The sequence below is a fragment of the Brassica oleracea genome, chromosome C6, assembly GCF_000695525.1.
Source record: "Brassica oleracea var. oleracea cultivar TO1000 chromosome C6, BOL, whole genome shotgun sequence".
NCBI classification, from domain to species: domain Eukaryota; kingdom Viridiplantae; phylum Streptophyta; class Magnoliopsida; order Brassicales; family Brassicaceae; genus Brassica; species Brassica oleracea.
Window position 1 is genome coordinate 27,989,250 of NC_027753.1, and position 20,073 is coordinate 28,009,322.

At 29.8% G+C, this 20,073-nt stretch overlaps 2 protein-coding genes and 2 pseudogenes across 2 annotated transcripts; 1 reads left to right on the top strand and 3 right to left on the bottom strand.

Moving 5' to 3' along the window:
- LOC106297904 overlaps positions 1-1,338 on the bottom strand; it is a 7,194-nt pseudogene extending 5,856 nt beyond the window's left edge.
- Positions 1,339-4,127: 2,789 nt separating this feature from the next.
- On the top strand, positions 4,128-4,547 carry LOC106299766 (CLAVATA3/ESR (CLE)-related protein 1-like). Its single transcript, XM_013735784.1, has one exon. It carries the CDS (start codon positions 4,220-4,222, stop codon positions 4,466-4,468), a length of 249 nt encoding a protein of 82 aa, XP_013591238.1. The 5' UTR covers positions 4,128-4,219; the 3' UTR covers positions 4,469-4,547.
- Positions 4,548-13,425: 8,878 nt separating this feature from the next.
- On the bottom strand, positions 13,426-15,711 carry LOC106297905 (annotated as a pseudogene).
- Positions 15,712-16,736: 1,025 nt separating this feature from the next.
- Positions 16,737-18,213, bottom strand: LOC106297906. The gene has a single exon (XM_013734043.1). The coding sequence runs from the start codon at positions 18,204-18,206 to the stop codon at positions 16,737-16,739; it is 1,470 nt and encodes a 489-aa protein (XP_013589497.1). The 5' UTR covers positions 18,207-18,213.
- Positions 18,214-20,073: the final 1,860 nt, after the last annotated feature.

Sequence of the window (20,073 nt, forward strand, 5' to 3'; positions counted from 1 at the left end):
GCGTGAAACCTCTATTTACTAAATGCTTCCAAACATTTTCACGATTTGCCAACTTTGAATTGTTACATTTCCTACAAGGACAGAATATTTTACCGCTTTCTTGGGCGAGCGGTGTAGAATCTGCTTGATGCATAAAACGCTCCAACCCAGCAAGATATTCTTTCGTCACTCTCCCGTTAGCATCTCTATGCATATACATCCACCTCCGCAACTCGAAAATCTTTCCCAAGCCCGACATTTTTTTCACGTTTTTTTTTCTTGTTGGTGTGCTTAAAATTATGTTCAAACCTCCATATTTATAGAAAATTTTCGAATCTGGTAGTTGAATTTTGCTAGGAATTTACGACGAAATATTAGGTTGGTTGCAAAAAAAACGTGTTAAGTTGGTGGATTTCTCGTTCTTTCCTCGTAAGTTATTTCCTCGTAAAAATCATGCTAATCTTACGACGAATTTGCGACGAAACACATTTTTCTCGGAATAACCACGTCAACTTACGACGATTTTACGAAGAATCGCTTTACTCGGTATTTTACAAGGCCGTTACGAGGAAACTTTATTTCCTCGCAATTTCATCGTTAAGTCAACGTAATTTCACGAGGATTAGTTTTCCTCGTTAAATTTTCTTGCTAAAACTGTGTTTTCTTGTAGTGAAAATTTCAGTGTATATTTAAATATTGTATAATAATTTTGTGAATCAAAATTAAAGTGTTAAGATTTAAACCCTAGACCTATTAAGACCAACCCTTTTTAAACTCTGTTATATAGATAAGGGTTAGGGCTACAAATGGTCTCATAGGGTTAGGGCTAACCCGGTGGGGTTGACCCCATATTAACATCCCTAACTATAACTTGAACGTTTCTCTTAGGAAGCTGGTAGATGTTAACAAGAACCTCACGCCCGCTGTTTCTTATGCAAATATGTTGTTTATAGGCCGGTAAGAATCTGATTTCATCTATGAGTCTAGGTTATATGATCAAGATCAGAGCTAGGATGACCATTCGAGTCATAAAGCTCCTGAAAAAGCTTAGAATGCATAATCTCGTACTAAATCCTCCCATGCCATGTGACAGCCACGTTACCGTTAGGCACCATTTTGATTCGCCAACGAGGCAGAGCAACGCTCTCCGTGTGAACATAGTCGAAAGGACGATCTAAACCGTTGATTCTGTGGAAGATCTGGAAGGCATGAGAGTAGTTAAGTACACCGTTTTCTTTTGGAGGAAAGTAGATGTGTAGTAGATCTGCTTTGTTGTAATACTCTTCTTGGTTTTGGGTGTCACTTCTGTCAGAAGAAACCGTGAAGACGTGAACTTCGATCGTGGCCTCTTGAGGCGAGAGAAGTTTAGAGAATGTATAGTATAGTCACTTAATGGATGAAATTCAACCTCTTAATTAGTTAACTCCTTTGTATGATTCTACTATATGGTACATAGTAATATTATTACAGATTTAGTTTTAGAGCGTCAACATCAAGCGTGCGCACCTAGAAGAAGATTTCGATCATGTTTATGCATAAATTGTCTTGTCCATCGCTTGCAATGGTATTATGAATATATTCTTAATTTTTTCCTCTCTAATGTATATCTCGCAAATTTCCCCTTTAATATAGTATACACTATAATTATAAAATTTATGAAAATAGCATATAATTTAATTTGTGGTTTAAAATAATTATTTGAAATTAATTTCTAATAATACTATATTATTAATTACTAAATTAATCAAAGCATTATTTTTTTTTTTAAAATTAAACTTTAGTAAAATTTTGTTAGATTTTTTCTCAACAGTTTTTTTTGTTATAACTAAAGGTAAATTTTAAATTTACAGTTAAGATTTATTTATTAATATCTTATAATTATTAAGATCTATTAGAAATATTATATATTTAATATATTAATGTAACTAATTAAATAGATATAAATTTTATGATATAGACCTACTATGTCTATGACCTTTTTATGACCTTTTTATGGTAGATAAAATTGTATTTCTCTTTTAATAGAGAAGATAGACTACAATTGTAAAATATATAAAAAAATAGAATATAATTTTTTTATGATAAAAATTTATTTAAAATTTATATTATATTTCTAATTACGAATTTAATCAATGCACTAATTTAAAAAGATATTTAAAACTTTTGTTTAGATTTTGTTAGATTTTTCTTAACAGATTTTGTTATAACTAAAAGTAAAATTAATTTATTATTAATATATTTATAATTATTAAGATTTTTAGAAATTTTACATCTAATCTATTAATTTAGGGTCCTATTTTAAAATACTATTAATAAGTCATATTAAGACCACTTAAAAAATTAGGCAATATCACATATTTGATTACTTATATTAATAATAAACCAACTATAAATTTAAATTTTATTTTAATAATAACAAAATCTGTTGAGAAAAAATATACAAAATCTTACTAAACAATTTTAATATTTTTTAAAAATGTCATATTACTTAATTTCGTAATTAGTAATATAGTATTATTATAAATCAATGTTAACCAAAATTTTATTAAAAAACAAAAAAATAAGAATTATATACTATTTTTTTTATATATTTTATATAATTATATTCTGTATTATGTAAAAACAGAAGTGTCATATGAGTTAAATAAATTATCACTCATCATTAAAATGAGTTAAAATTCGTAAACTATATAATATTTTATACAAAATAATTTTATTAACATTAGTTAAACTTTTATATCTACAACTATATATTATTTTTTATTTATTTTTAAACTCTCAACAATATATTATTTAAAATGTTTATATACAAATATATAATAGTATATAATGACCTTTAGTTTAAATACTATTTAAAATATATATTATTAGAAAAGTATGAAATTTTAGTAATTCATTTAAAATATTAATGATAAAAAATTTAATTATAACAAAATCTGTTGAGAAAAATATAGAAAATATTACCAAAATTTTAATATTTTTTATAAAATAATTTAGTAACAAAAAAATAATAATCAAAATTCATGTAATATTCGAAACTCAAAAATAGTAGTGTAATATTTCAAAGTTTTCTTGGAAAAATATAAATTTTGAAAATAGATATTAAAACTCAAAATGATAATATTTCAAATTTACAAAAGATAAAATCATAGATAACAAAGAATAATGTTTTGAAATGCACCACAAAAAAGAACTATATATGTTATAAAAATTAAAGCAATCTAATATTTTGAAATCTTAATTAAAATTAAAAAAAAACTTAATATCATAACATCCAAAAATATCCTATATCAATAAAATTTACTAAAATAATATGATAGATGCTACTACGTATAAAATTTACTAAAATCATAGGGCTATATTATTTAAACAAAACAGTATTTTTACTTGTAAATCCTGTAAATACTAAAATAATATATGTTAAAGTATATTTTTTTAATGTAATTATAAATTATCTTAAACATTTTTCTTTTCTATAATATTAATAAATAAAATTTAAAAATTACTATATCAAAATGTATAAATTAAAGAAAAAAACATATTTTGAAGGAGGTTATCTATTTGATTATTTTATATTGTTATTTTATTAATAATGCCTAATAAAAAATATAAAAAATAATATTATAGGGTTACACAATATACTAAAATAAAACTATTTATTTAAAACATTTGTAATAATGTCAAGTAAATTTATAAAATGAAAAATATTCACACGAACGTGCGGGTTAAAATCTAGTATTTAATTGATTAATGTAAATAATCAAATAAATGTAATTAATTAAGTGGACCTAATATGACTTTTTATAGTAGATGAAAATTGTACTTCTTTTTTTAATAGTATAAATATTTAAAAAATTTAGCAAAACTTTGTTAGATTTTTCTCAACAGATCTTGTAGTAACAAAAATTTTAATTTTAATATATAGTTAAAATTAATTTATTATTAATATCTTTATAATTAGTAATTTTTTTAGAAATATTATATATTTAATAGATTAATGTAAATAATCAAATAAATGTAATTAATGAAATAGATCTAATATAACCTTTTATAGTAGATACAAATTGTACTTTTCTTTTAGTTGTATAGATTTGGTTTTTACCACCTCCTTGTCTTTTTATAATGTATAGCAAACAATTATCCCCAGTTCCGTTCTCTATGTAAATGTCTCAAGCATGTTAGTGAAAACACACACACAGGATAAATACATAAACATATAAACACCTTCCATACTGAATCAATGATTAGCACAAAACACATGGCTAACTTGAAATTTTGGCTGTGCTTGTTCCTGATCTGTGTTTCGTTCTCGGGGTCATCAGCTCGGCCAATGCAGCAGCTGTTTGCAAACTCAGAGGAAAATCAACCAGGGTGTATGATGAGAGAAGCTGCAAAAGTATTGAAGGCTAACATGGAGAACCTAATAGAGAGAGCCTTTAACGAGTCCAAGAGACTTAGTCCTGGAGGTCCTGATCCTCGTCATCACTAAGTACTACTCTCGTCTATATAAATCTGCAGGCAGTGCCGGCAATGAACACATTCATGTAATGCATTTGAATGGGGTTCTGGAGGTCATATTTGTTTTCATAAAATGTAAATTATTATAAAAAATAAAATCTTGCATAAACTATTAAATATATTTAATTGATATTAACATTAATTTTTTTAATTTTTGTGTGGGGTTTCGAAAAACTCAGGACCGGTACATGTGTTTTCTTTCTTGATTGAAAATCAGTTTGCAAGAGAACATAATGGTCCCTTGTGTGCAGCAGCTTTGTTTGTTCGTTTAGTGTAAGAGCATGTTTATCTGGGGTCCTTAGCGAGGTTCTTAGTGCATGGGCCCCCACAAAACCCTTAAGTATCGGTTACAAAAACTATTAATTAAGAACCGATTTTAGTGAGTTTCTTACACTGTTCGCGGGCCCCACTGACTCGTGGCGGTCCGCGATTGGTTTACTTTTTAATTTTTTGTTTTTTAGACAAAAAAAACATAAGAAACCCAAATTGATTTTTTAGGGATAAACATGCTCTAACAAAATACATTGAGCTGTTCGTTACACGTTTTATGAACTGTGCGTGCTTTACGTATCCTACACATTCTACAATCTTTAACGGTCTACTAGAGACTAGACGGACTGTTTGCATCCCTTACTTATTAATAGAGAAACAAAATAAAAAATAACATTTAATCCTCCTATATATTAAATGAGAAGTCAATTAAGTAACTTTTGTTTAGGTATCAATCATAGAGGAAATTTAAGAAAAATTGTTATAATTTGATTGGTTGAAGGATATTCAATCTTTAATTATTTTAAGTAAATTTAAAATAAATGGTAAGTCTACACTAATTAATATCACTTACTAAATAGTTTAAATGATATTACAAATAATAATTTATGATAACTAATTGTCAAAATTATAGAAAGTGTAATAATGCTTGATTAATTCTTTTATATTTATATACTACTCAAAATAATTAGCAGAACATAATTTATAGAAAATGATATAATGATTTCATATTTTTATGTAAAACATTATATTCATATATAAAGAATTATAATAATTATTAATGTCTTATAATGTCCATATATGTCTTATAAGCAATTTATAAAAAAAATAACATTTATAACTATCTATCATGGCTTACAAAATTATTTCATCTTAATTTTAAATTATTTATATGAGTTTATAAAACATTTATAAGAATAAAAATTCTCCTATATATTAAATGAGAAGTTGCTTAAATGATTTTTTTTACATGTCGATCATTTGTGAAGTCTTCAGAAAATTGTTATGATTTTTTTGGTCGATAAATTTTAATTTTATTAAATTTATTTTAGATTTAAATTAAAAAAATAAATCTAGAACCAATTAATATCACTTGCCGAATAATAAAAATTATATTACAAATAATGATTTATGGAACTAATGGTTGAAATTATATAAAGAATAATAATGTTTGATAAATTCGTTTTTATATTTATAAATTAAATAACATAGTGAAATAAACTTTTTATAATTTTGAATAATTATAATTCATCTAAAATAAAAGATAAGTCTAAAACTAATTATTATCACTTGCCAAATAACATAAATGATATTACAAATAATAATTAATGGTAGCTAATGTCAAAGTTATAGAAAGTATAATAATGTTTCATCAACTCTTTTTATATTTATATACTACATAAAATAATAAATAATAAATAATTTATAGAAACCGATATAATAATTTCATATTCATATAAAAATATAGTTGTATCAATAATACTAACTAATCCCTTATAATGTCGATATATGCTTTATAAATAATTAGGCTTTGAAAATTGGACAGATTATATTTAACGGAACATGCGAGCATTTCGATTTAAAAAAATGTTTTGCATTTAAATCAAATAATATAGTGAATATGGTAATGTTATGATTGAAAAGAATAATGTTATGATCGAATAGAATTCTAAGATGAATTTTTGGTTTATTGATTGTATGTTTTATATTACTATTTAGAAAGAGAAATAAATATTTGGCAAAAAATATGTAAAAAGTAAAGAAAAAATTAGCAAAAATTTAATAAATATAACGAAATGATAATGATAAAAATAAGAAGATGCCGAAAAGATGTATAATATGTGTTGGTGAAGTTAATGTGATAATTACATATATAATTTTGCAAGCATTTGTTATAACTAAATATTCTTCAGTTATTTTTACATCAAATTTATAGAAATTTTACGACTGATTTTCAAACTATATGAAATTAAAAATTATATTTTTAATGTTTCAAACTATATGACATTGTATACATAATATATATATATTCATACAATATTTATATCCACGAATTCGCAGGCAACCACCTAGTTCAGTTTTAATTGATAGCATTAATGTCTTCTAATTTAAGATAATACACATATTAGGAAGTCTTATAATTGAGACATGAATATTAAACTTTGTGTTCACGCCATGATTACAAGCATTTAAAACTTTGGAAGGAGAAAATGAAGCTTTCATTTACTCATATATTATATTTAAAATTTATGGTCCAATTTTGATATATATTGTATAGTGGTCTCTATATGTAGAAAATAAATTTTGCATAGATAAATTGTTTATTCCGGCAAATATTTCCATTAATATTAAAGAGTGATTGCATAGATAGATTGTTTACATTTACAATCCATTACGTGCAGACAAATAAGAATCTATCTATCTATCTATATAAAATACTGTTTCCTTTTTCCTAGACGCGCTATTTCAGCATCCACGTCAGAAAGTCGGAGGCTGTCGTCGCAACACGTGTCCCTTTCAGAGAAAACACATCGTTTCATAAATTTATCAATTTAATACAATTTTATCATATATAGTTCAATATAATAATTTTTTAACATAATTGATTATGATTATATAATAGATAAAAAATAGGATATATTTTTTATTTTTCATTTTATAGACGATAGCTTAATATATTAATTTATAAGAATATTTCATACGTAATTTAGAAATTATTTAAAATAATTAAATATACTTTTTGAAAAATAAGATTTTGTTAAAATCTTTTTAAACAGATTTGTTATAATTTTAAAATAAATATATTTTTATTTAAAATGAAAAGATATCAAAAGATATTATGATTAAAGTAGTTTAAAAATTCTATATATTACTATTCTTAATAAAAGACATATAATACAAAATTTAAATGATGGTCCAAATTCAAAAAAAAAATCACATATGAAAGAAGTTATGAATTCTATTTTAATAGATAAGATTTCAAACTTACATTCTCTGTTTACCTTAAGCAGGAAAAGTAACAATCTTTAGTTCCGACTTATGTTGCTACACCTCGCTCAAGCTGGGGCAGAGTTATTCCCAATGGTCTAGGCTTACTTTGCGTATTGAAAGTTATGTTTTCAATACTTAATTTTAAAAGACCATCTACAGTATTGTTGTAATATATTTTTGGCTCATGACATGTGAAGCAAATAATTCCACATGGGATTAGCTCACCTTGATCAAGATTTCCGAGTGAGACCTACCATGCACATAACTCGCTTAACATTAGACAAGTCATGGTCCTCTGTAAATATACGCTTACACTTTGAAGACGTTCTTCTCTTAGTTTTAAAAGGTAAATTATGATCTCCCTATTGTCATTTGTATATATTGTGTTATGTTGAATGACTTTGTATGTCTGACCTTTCGTATTTGGCGAGTTGCCAAAGGTATTGGAAAATGAAAACTAAGGCTAAGTTTTGATATTGAAAATGGGCAAACCCCATATTGAATAGATAGGTTGAGACCATTTTTACCATATCTAGAGGGTTTCATAACCTTATCAAACAAAGGAAATAAAAAGTAAGGTAAACATGAGTAAATGAAAAATAAATAATGGTAAATTTAAGTTAATTATCTATATAATAAAACCTAAGTACAAAAATATTATTCAAAAAATAATCAAATAAAAATAAAACAACAATCAATTACACTCTAACAATTAACAATATTATTTGTTTTAAAAATCATAATCAGTTTGGATGGAATTGATTACTTGATAGAAACATTAATAAGTATGCATATCGTTAAATAATCAATTTTAAATTGTTATGCTATTTAAATAATTTAAGAAAAATAAAAAAAATAAATTTATTCATTTTTTCTCATTATCTACCTCAATAAGTTCAAAATTAAACTTATAAGAGAAAATAAAATATCCACATGTTCAAAAACAAATGATAAAAAGAGAAATAATCCATGATATATATATATATATATTGAGTTTCAACTATGATTTTAAGTAATGTTATTTTGCTTACTTTTATAGTTAAAGTATAAAAACATTGAAAAATCTAAAATAATTACATTAATAAAAAGAGAAAAATTTCCTATTAATTTATTAAGCCTTTAAATCCTAATAAGAACAACAAAACAAATAGTGAAGATTAATATTATTTTAAGTTGAGAATAAATGAAATATTTTTATAAATATAAAAATTTAAGGTAGCTTTAATTAACTTTCGCATTCTTATTATCCATACATACGAACGGGTTTAATCCTACATCTCAAAATAGTTAATCTTTTAAGTAAAAATATTATAAATATCATCATGAAATCATATTTTTGTACAAAACAAATAAATTTTAAAAGATTATTAAAGAAATTAAAATAAATTAAAGAAAGTATTATAATATAAAAAAATCAATCATCCAAAAATTGAAAAATAAGTGGAGTTCAACAACAAGGAAGAAAAAATAATTTATATCTATTTTCATCATCTTTATTATTAGTTAAGTATTTTTTGGTTCCATAAATACGACCTTAAATAATTGAAATATTTCAAACTGAAACAATTAGATTTGCACTTTTATTTTTAAATTTTTTTTTTAATAACCCGGTGTATCCTTGCCCCACCGAAGTGGGTCCAGACTAGCGGCGAATGTCCGTAGCAGTCTACGTTATCGGCCGGAGAACGCCTCGGTCACCGGATGCTGGGAGAGTCCGGATGTTAAATTTTGCCCTCAATGGCCAGCAGGATTCGAACCGGGTCCGTGTCATATTTTATTATTCTACTCAGTTCTTCAATATCATATTCAATATAACATAAACCGTAACGAAATTCAATCATGTTGAATCCAATCGGCTCATACAAATGATAATCATGAGAACTACGACACCATTTTAAGAGCCCAAAATATAGAAAACTACAATCAACCAACTAACTATGGATTCACAATTATCAAAAAGAAAAACATACAACGAAAACACCACCTACAGCTCATACACAAATAATAATATATTATACAATACAATTTATTAATATAGATATATTATACATTACAACTTATTAATATAGACACAAACATTGAAATGAAACATAATTAATCTTAACATACATAATTCTTCCACATATCCTAACATTTTTAAAAATCATAAACGTTATTATACACTTCTTTTCTAAGAGCTTACACAAAACACACGTAAAAATGTATAATTATATAGTTATATACATGACACGTAACGAATATTCCGGGTAGCGCAGACCGACCCTAGTATTATATTATAATGTGTAACTTAATTATGACAAATTTGGCATGCTTTATTCTGCGTTAAGATATTGTTAAGTTTTCATTATTAATACCATGGCTTGATCTTTACACTACACATAAGGGGTGTTTCTCTGATCTTTTTCATCAACATATAACAAGCATACATTTTTCTTATTCTCTACTGAGGGCATCCGCAACTATAGGTATTTGGAAAGGTTTTTTGTAAAAGAAATAAATTAAATAATTCAAAAAAATAGGAAAAGTGACGTGAGAGGAAAGAGAAGTCTCTTCAACAAGAGACGGTTGAAGCATTATTAATCAACTGTGCAATAATTTCTCATTTTCTTATTGGTTACTACTTTTTAAATATTAAAACATGCCTTAAGAAATGCATGGAGAGCTTTAACCAATGCATATGGCCTAAAGCAATTTTCATCAATAGCATCAATGAATCTGATGGAAAAAAAATGGTTGCAACAAATATTTAAATATGTAATCATCCGTCTTTGCAAAATATACAATGCTGCGGATGAAAACAAAATGGTTGCAACAAATATTTAAATATGTAATGTCTAATGCTAAAAAGCTCTTTATCAAAAAAGAAGGGTCTAATGTTAAATAAATGTCTAAAGTATTTTATATAATCATCTCTCCTTGCAAGACACTGGTCTTTAGCTAGTATACAGTAAAAGTGAGTGACATAATTTAATTTATCATGTTTGTATTCCCTAATGTCTCGCGTAGATACACGATTTAAAACTAAGTTTGAAAAATATATATCATTTCTGTACTCTTTCTCCTCATCTTTCACAAATTAAACATACTAGAGATTTTTCCGGGCTACGCCCAAATTTCTTTCCTTTATTTTAATTTAATTAGTTTACTATAGAATCTGTATTTGACTACATATTTTACACTTAGACTGAAAATGTTATATAAATTATTAGAAAATTTTGTTATTTTGTATTGGTTTTGGTTACTAAAGTTTTAAAATTATTAAAGTTCAAATTTTTTTCTTTCATTGTCAAAATACATATAACTTGGTAAACAAACTGAATAAGAAAATAAATTAAGCTTTAGTTAAAATTCAATTATTCTTTTATCTCATTTATTTGAATTTTATAAATATATGGTTAGATTAACATATAATTCAAACATTGTTTTTACGTTAAAATTAACCAATGTATATTTTTAAAAATTTAATATTGATTATTTATTATTTGGACGTTAAAATTACCCAATGTATATTTTAAAATTTTAGTATCTATTATTTATTATTTGGTGATAAGAAAATGTATATGAACTCGTTCTTAAGGCAGTGGTGAAATGACGAACAGTTGAAATCTAAAAGTGATGTACATTTAAAAAATCCTGAATTTATGTCAAATACTTTTGTTTTCATGCAGCAACTGCACGTACTTCCTTCTTCACTTGTGTTTCCTTCATGAAAACCCTCTGTTCAACTGCCTCTTCGAAAAACACATAAATAGCAAGCATTAGATATGTGCACATCTGGATCCAGCTTCAGCAAACACTTTACTACTCTTTCAGTCATCTCAATGTTACCCTTTTTCCTGCGAGTAGAAAAAAAAGAGCTCCATATAATAGTGGTTTCTTCCATTGTTATGTTCTTTATCACTGCTTCGGCTTCCTCCAATAGCTCTGCTTCACCCAACACGTTAAGAGTAGTGTTTTATTGATGGCTCAACAAAATACGTTTATCTCATCGTTATCAAATAACCAGCTGTCTTCTCTAATTCACGACAAATTCAAATTTACAGTTATCAAATCTCTGACCACCTTCCTAGCAAGTGACAATTGTTCTGCATGACGCACACATATAACCAGGTCACAAAAATTAAATAATGACAGAACCAATACAAAATATGTGTGCAAACTATATGAAAATAGGAACATCTAGTAATACGCAAAAAGGAATTTCTTACTTAAGCTTCACAAGCGTACCCAATAACAAACAAACTCACTAATATGAGTATCATGAAGGTTTTGGTTCTAACAAAATGATACAAAGAAACTAATAAGTTATCAAAACCCATCAACTTATATATACGATACAAAAGCTTAAAAAAACTAAGCACGCCATAAAAAGCTTAAAAAACTAAGCACACCATCATCACTGACTCTAAAAGTCACGAGCTTTACACATGGCATTGATAACTGAATCGAATAGTAATGGAGATGTGTAAACCAAGGTTTCATCTCAGCCCATTTGAACACTGAGTGGAGCAGCATAGGAGATGAGCTTAACCGATCAAAAAGCTTTGACCCAGTTGTATACTTGTGTTCTTTAATTGTAAATAGAGATGAAAGAGGTGGAAGAAGAGAGAGAAAAAGCTAGAAGATAGGGAAGAGTGATTTTACCATGAAAGAAGAGAAAAAGTTCGATGACGATGAAGAAAAGAATTGGGGATTTTTCTAGGGTTAAAGGAAATTAGTATTTGTCCTATTTTTAATATTAAAAATGTATTAATTAAATTAAATTAAATAACAAAAATTATATATTTAAATTTAATTTAATTTGGATTAATTTAAAGGTATAATGCTATTAACAATAATTAAAATCTTAATGTGACAAAAAAATTAGATAAAATCTTAGGAGGACAAACCCAATTCCTATTTTCGTGATCGTATGTTGCGAAGGATTTGCTGCAGTTGATGGAGTATTTGTTTAAACTGCGCAGTGGATGTGTGTATAATTGTGGCTATAAGTGGTTACTATGTGGTGAGTTTATGAGTTTGTATTGTTGTAGTGTTCAGAGGGCATATCCCGATTTTACGATTAGATGTTTGCAAGTTTGTCTGAACTTGTCATATATTTTTTGGTCTTCTGTTTTATCCGCTGTACCGTAATTTTTTTAATTTTTTTTATTTTTTTTGTTATATTTGGTTATATTTTTTCACCATTTGTTTTGATTTTTTTTTTTTAAATTGAGAATTGATCTATTTTTGAACCATTTTTCAAATAGTGTGTATCATCCTTGCGCATGGGCCATGCTAATCTACTATGTCTCGTTCCAATTTACGTTTGTGGATCCAATACCTTCTCATCCCAGTATATTGTGAATTTATGAATTTATGAACCAAGGTTTCATCTCGGCCCCAAAAGTCACGAGCTCCAAAATATACAAAATATTGTGAATTTATGAACCAACCAGTCAATGTACACATGGTTATAAAGTAACTGGAATCAATTAAAGAACACATAAGTTTCAAGAAACATGAAAAACTCATTCATTATGGACTTTATGGTACATAATAAATCTCAGTACATAAAAAAACACAAACCCAAACAGGCAGAAAACATAAGGAGCTTTATAGACAAAAGCTCAAATGTCAAATCTCAAATTTCAGAAAATTGTTGTCTATGATGATTATTTTCGTAAATCATCGTAGGAAGCTGTTGCGAGGGAAGTGTCTTAAAGGGTTCTGTCGCAGCAGCTCTGTTTCTCTACAGTTTTTATAAAGGAAACATTGTTAGATACTCAAGTCATGTGATAATTGTTTGGGTGAATCAAGAAGGGGTTTTATGCTTACTTCTTTATCTCACGGCCATCATTAAGTAGCAAAACGTTTGATGATGATGGTGAGATGGTTTCAATCTTCTTCCTTTTCTCTACTCCATGCTGTTTCATAATCAAAAGTTAATAACGAAACATCTATGTCTTGCTATGGAAACATAAACAAATTGTGTAACTTACTCTGTACATTCTTCTTCGTCGACAAAAACCTCAAAAGATGAAGCAGCAGTTCTCACAATGGGTTTCTGAGGAACCTGTGAAAATACATATATGCAGGTAAGTGAACATTTTACAGAGATAAGTTTAGTTTAGTTTTCGCAGTTAGAGCAGAAGAAAGACCTTGAATGCTGCCCATTTTCCAGGTAAGGCATTGTTTTCTTTGTTCCTCTCTGCTCTGCCTCCAAGCATAAGCAAAGAACCAAACTCTGGTTTTGACTTGTCCGACTCTGTTTGATCCTCCGTTGTAGTATCCTTGTACACAACCAAAGGTGCCTTGGATGAGCTACAAAAATCAGAGAGAGAGTTGCTCAATAATTTAGAGTTTTGATGAAGTTTATGTATATGTTTAAAGCAAGAAATACATAATGGTGAAACTGCTTACTGATTCAGATTTGTTCTCTTTGCTTGTGGTCCCAAAGCTTGCCTTCCTGTATCTATACTACACATTGTCATGTAAGAGAGCTTAACAGAATATATTAATAAAACTTTCAAAGTAATTAATTACTGTGTCTCACTATTATTATCTCCCCTAGACAATACAGTCCCAAAGCTTCTTGACGGTAAGTCATTCTCCTTTGGCTCCTGCTAGTAGGTAAAAAATATTAAATCATCATGTGGAAAAAAAAAACTTAAGCATAGATAAACATACATAAGAAACTTCTTACATCATCAACTGTTTTGGTCCTTCTCATAGTTCTCACCATAAACTTTTTGTAAGCATCATTCAACTTCTCCACAGGCTTTGCATTCCTGCACAGAGTTTCACACCTTATTAATCAAATCACGTGACAAAAGCCAAGGACCCAAAACGAAGAAAACTCACCTAGTGATTCCGAGATTGAAGATCTCATTAGCAGTCTTCACCTTACCCTTAAACTCCATGTGCACCCCATAATCTCTGTAGTACAAACCATGCGTCCTCCCAATATCATTAACCTCCAAAAACTTATAAATCACTTCCGCATCAGCGCAATTCTCCGCCTTCAAAAGGATAAACCACTTCCCTTTAGTAAACTACACTTCCAATACAAAAGAAGATCATTCAAGGAAGAGCTAAAAAAAAGAGAAAGAAACATTACATATTCCAACCAGACCTTGAGGTAACGAAGATCATCCTTGTACCAGTCCGAGTGTCAGAACTTTCTCACGCACTGCTCGTATATCACCAACAGACCCGAGCACTCTCCACCCAGAGGAAACGCCTCCTGCATCCATTTAACACACCTGGAGAGAAGCCTCAAATCTCAGAATCAAGAAGACTTTTTATAATCAAGAATAGATAAAAAATGAACTCACTTTATCCATGGGAAGAGAGGGTCGTCACCGTCGTACTCATCTATATCCTCAATCAGCTTCCTAATGAATCAGAGATCAATGAGTGTGATTCGATTGAAACCCAAGAGATAAAAAAGTTGAAGTGATTCGATTGAAACCCTAAGCAAAAGCTCTTGAAGAAAATTTTACCTTCACTCTCAGATTCTTTCCACGCTTCACCATGTCTTTCAACTGATTCTCCAAACTCTAATCAGTTGTAGTGAGGAACATTTGACTGAAATACAATGGACCGAGGAAAATGTTACAAAAATACTAATTCAAAGATGCATATGTAACGTTTTCTAATAAAAATTGAATCAGAAATCAGATCTTTGAAGCCAATGTAACATAAACTTAACTCGTATATAACCAAAAAAGGATTTGATTAATCTTCTGAGGCCAACCGGGTGAGATGATGCAAATAAATCTACCAACCTCTTCAAACTCTGCTGCCGATTCAAGATTAGCCAACGCTCGGATGACTAATTCTGCGTTCAAAGCTAGAAGAGTTAGATCATCGGCCTTTTAAAAAACAAAATTAAGATCAAATATAAGATGCTTGTGGATATAATACCTTCTCATCAAGGAAAATTAGAGTGATTTCCCATGAATTCACCATGCTTCTTGATGTTTTCTGAGTCCCAAAAAGGGATCATCGGCCAGTGTTGTTTCGTCATCCCAGAAATGCATTAAGACGAATCGGAGCTCAGACTCTCCCAATGCAAGACAGAGATCGTTGAAGAACTGAGCATTCACTGGTGAATATGCTGAAGTAGGTGAAAGTGAGGGATTTATAAACTTTTGAGCTTGGAGAATCTGAAGCGATAAAATAGGGTCGACTGATGAAGCAATTAATGGGATATTATGAGTAGTAGCTGTGGAGGGTGTGGGCGTTGAGGATGAGAATCGGAGAAGACAATAATTGCTTCTATTTTTAGATGAGATGAAGCTCAAAAGACAGAGCCGCGTAGGTTTAAGGAAATGATGACGTGGCTACAAAAAGTTCTCTAATTGGTTGACTTTTTAAACCAATGTGGACACTCTCTCTAGGCAGTTTATTCTTCTTTTAGTATTGTTAGATACACTACCGAGATTTTATTTATCGTGCTCCCATGGTTGGATTCGAGATTTAAGGAGTTTAAAATATTAAAGTTAATTTAATTTAAAAATTTCTATAATTTGGGAGTTTATGAAATATATATTATAATAACTTTTAAAACTTAGGGTTCAAACGAATATACATCCAGTATTAACCAGAAGAGTGTAGAATAAAATCCAAAAATAAAGACATATTCTCACCAATTATAATAATATTTAACTAGTGAAACTCTTAAAAATTCTGAGAGACTATGCTAGAACATGAATCCTTCAATTTTCTGAAAAAATTTCTTAAGTAAATATTATTATAGTTGGTGAGAGACACCAATGCTGATGGCCTAACATAACCGGCCCTAACGACCGTTATATTGATTAAACCGAATACATAACCCAATACTTTAAGTTTCGTTACTAGACACACAAAAACTTGCAAGTATGTGTATTGTGTAAATGAAGAGAATGAAACTGTGTAATCCATGAGATCAAGTATCTTGTTACAAAAGAAATGATTCAAAGTAACTTACAAAATCAATGAAAAAAAAAAAATCAACTGTCTATATGAAGAGGGTACCTACAAAACCTCTCATTAGTCATACACATAAAGAATCTCTCATAGGCTGAAGCCATCTGAGTAGCTGTAAACATTGAAAGAGCATAATCCTTACAAGCTTTCCCCTTCATCTCCAAAACCCTAGACCCATCTCTCACAACAGAATCCAACGTCTCAACAAGAGACCTCACGTTTGGAGAAAACGTATACCCAAAACGCTCATCCACAACCACCGTCCCAACAATGCTCGGGTAGTTCGGCGCCACAACAGGTTTCCCACACTGCATTGCCTCAATGATCGTCAAATCAAGCCCTTGAGGTCTCAACGTTGGATTCACAAACACATCCAAAGCGTTGTAGAAACCAGAGAGCTCTTCTGGCTCTAAAGACCCTAAAACCCTAACGTGTTCACCAAGCTCCGCGTATCTTTTCCCCCAAGGACCAGATCCAGCCACAAGGAGGTACACTTGAGGGTGCGTTTTAGCGATCAAAGCAATCGCTTCGTACAGAAGTGGATGTCCTTTGTCTCTCACCAAACGTCCAGACACACCCATCACAATAACCGTCCCATTACCAACAGGAACACCGTGTTTCGCCCTAAACCTAGCTCCAGTTTCAGGGGAGTACACGAACTTAGTCTGGTCAACGCCGTTGACTATAACATGAACGTTTCTCTTAGGAAGCTGATAGATGTTAACAAGAACCTCACGCGCGCTGTTGCTTATGCAAATGTGTTGTTTATAAGCCGGGAAGAATCTGATTTCATCGACGAGTCTAGGCATTGTGTGATCAAGATCGGAGATAGGATGATCATTCGAGTAATAAAGCTCTTCAAAAAGCTTAGAATGCATAATCTCGTACCAAATCCCATGCCACGTCACTGCCACGTCACCTTTAGGCACCATCTTGACTCGCCAATGAGGTAAAGCAACACTCTCGGTGTGAACATAGTCGAAAGGACGATCTACACCGTTGATTCTGTGGAAGATCTCGAAAGCATGAGAGATGTTAAGTCCACCGTTTTCGTTTGGAGCAAAGTAGATGTGTAGATCTCCTTTGTTGTAATACTCTTCTTGGTTTTTATGATGGTTACTTCTGTCGTAAGAAACCGTGAAGACGTGAACCTCGTGGCCTCTTGAGGCGAGAGAAGTGTAGAGAGTGTATGCGTGACGCTCCATTCCTCCGGGGATCGAACCAACGGGCCATGATTTGCAGAAGACGGCGAGTTTTAGTTTCTGGGAGATTGGTCCGAAAGAGAGTTTGTTCCAAGGGGATGTTAGGTCTCGAAGATCTCCAGCGAAGGGAGGATTTTCCGCTGAAGAAGTCAATGGAGAGTGATCGAGCTGTGAGAAGAAGATGTAGTAAGAGGTATAGAAGATGAGTAGTAGTGTAATGATTGTTGTGAATCTGAAAGGAAGTGAAGAAGAAGTAGAAACTGTTCTCGAAGAATGATTCTTGAAGGCCATTTTCTTGGTTTACTCTTTTTTTTTTTTGTTGGTTGTGTGTGTGTGAATCTGATTGCAAGTATTAAAGATGATTCTTTGCTAAGATTTCGGATCTTTTTCGAATTTTTATTTCAGAGTTCGATTTTCAATGGAATTGCACATGGCTTGGCTACTTTTATAGTTTTATATGATTTCTAAGCCAAATCTCTGTGTTAAGTCTATGGGTTGAAAACAGTTTAATAGTTTAGCTAAATGTGCAGTTAATGCTTTTACATTACATATATTTTGAGTTAAAAATGATTTATTAACAATTATGTAAACTAATAAAAAATTATATAATATTTTGCAAATAAAACTGTTGTTTAAATATTCAAAAAGCGATTTAAAATAGTAAATACAAATAGAATCGTGTTTTTTTAACATCCATACAAATATAATCGCTAGACATGAATTTTGATAACCTAAATAAAAATATCATTTGTAAAGTTTGTCTATATAATAGTTTGTATTTTGTAATAAAATCTATTCTATTAAAATAGCAGTGTGACCCATTGATAAAAGTATGGTCCAACTATTATTTTTTTATCTAAAGATCAAAAAAGATGTAAAACAAAAAATATAATCTAAGTAAATCAATTAAGAAAATAAACGTCAAATCTCTCTAAATGAACTGGGATTTGTGATTAAACCGGGAACAAGCATCTAATTTTTCTTTCCGGTTAGTTATTTATCCGAGACACGTAAGCGTTATTACAGAGTCACACTTTACAGATGATATTTTTATAAGCGATCCTTAGTTTAGATTTTTTTTTTGTGATCGATTTTTAGGGTGGTTTTCAACCACGTGTCAGCAAAGCTCTGGACCTATTTTTTTTTTTTTTCCTTTTTTTTTTTTTTTTTTATCACCGATTCATCTTTTTGTGGGGAAAATGGTCAATTCCTCTATAAACTAACAACTCCCGGTTTTTTAACACACGAACTTTGATGCCAAACCGAAACCTACACGAACAACTTTATTTTTTGAATTACATACGCGAACTTTTGATTTTAACCTAATTGCCGCAAACCGTAAACGGTGTTATGTTAGCCGTCAACAGCTTTAATCTCTCATTTAAATCTGGTTAAATAAAGAGGAAAACAACTTTGTATTGCTTTTCTTCTTCACTTAGGGATTAATTCAGTATTAGAAGCTTTCACGATGACAGAGCAAAACGGAATTATCATTGTGAGATGAGACTTCCATATTTCAATTTACTTTTAGGAGATAATAGTCATAGAAAATATAAAAAAAGTCATAGACTTCAGTGCAAAGAAGACGGCTTACAGTATATGCATCATTGGTTCCTTGTGGAATATATAAAGACATTATTCAAGTGCTCGGGAGTGTCGGGATTTTCGTGTGTTAATCTCTTGCTTTCCGGTCCAGTGCGTGCAGAAAAGGGGTCTCTTGGTGTATGTTACGTCTATGTAATGGTTGCTTCGAGGCTTTGATTTTGCTCATCCTTTCGTTTGCTCCTCCCTCGTCCTTTTCGTGCTTCTAGGCTCTGAGGCTTTCCTCGCCGCCAATTCAGTCTGAGCTCTTCTCATGCCGCTGCGATAGCCAGTTCCTGAAAAGTATGGTTTTGCAATGGTTATTGGCTTCTTTGTTGGCTCCTATTCTCATTGTTGATGACTGTTTTCTTGTGACTGTTTTCTTGTAGAATATGGCCATTAGTGATGAGAAGCACTTAGGCTTTGGATTGGTAAACTCCATGGGATGGGATCGGGTCTCAGTTTTTGCCTCTGTTCTTTAGCTTCTCTGTTTCTGTTTTTCTTTTGTATAGTTTGGTTACCTTATTAATGAAAACCCTTTCTTCAAAAAAAAATATATTCAACTTCCACGAAAGCT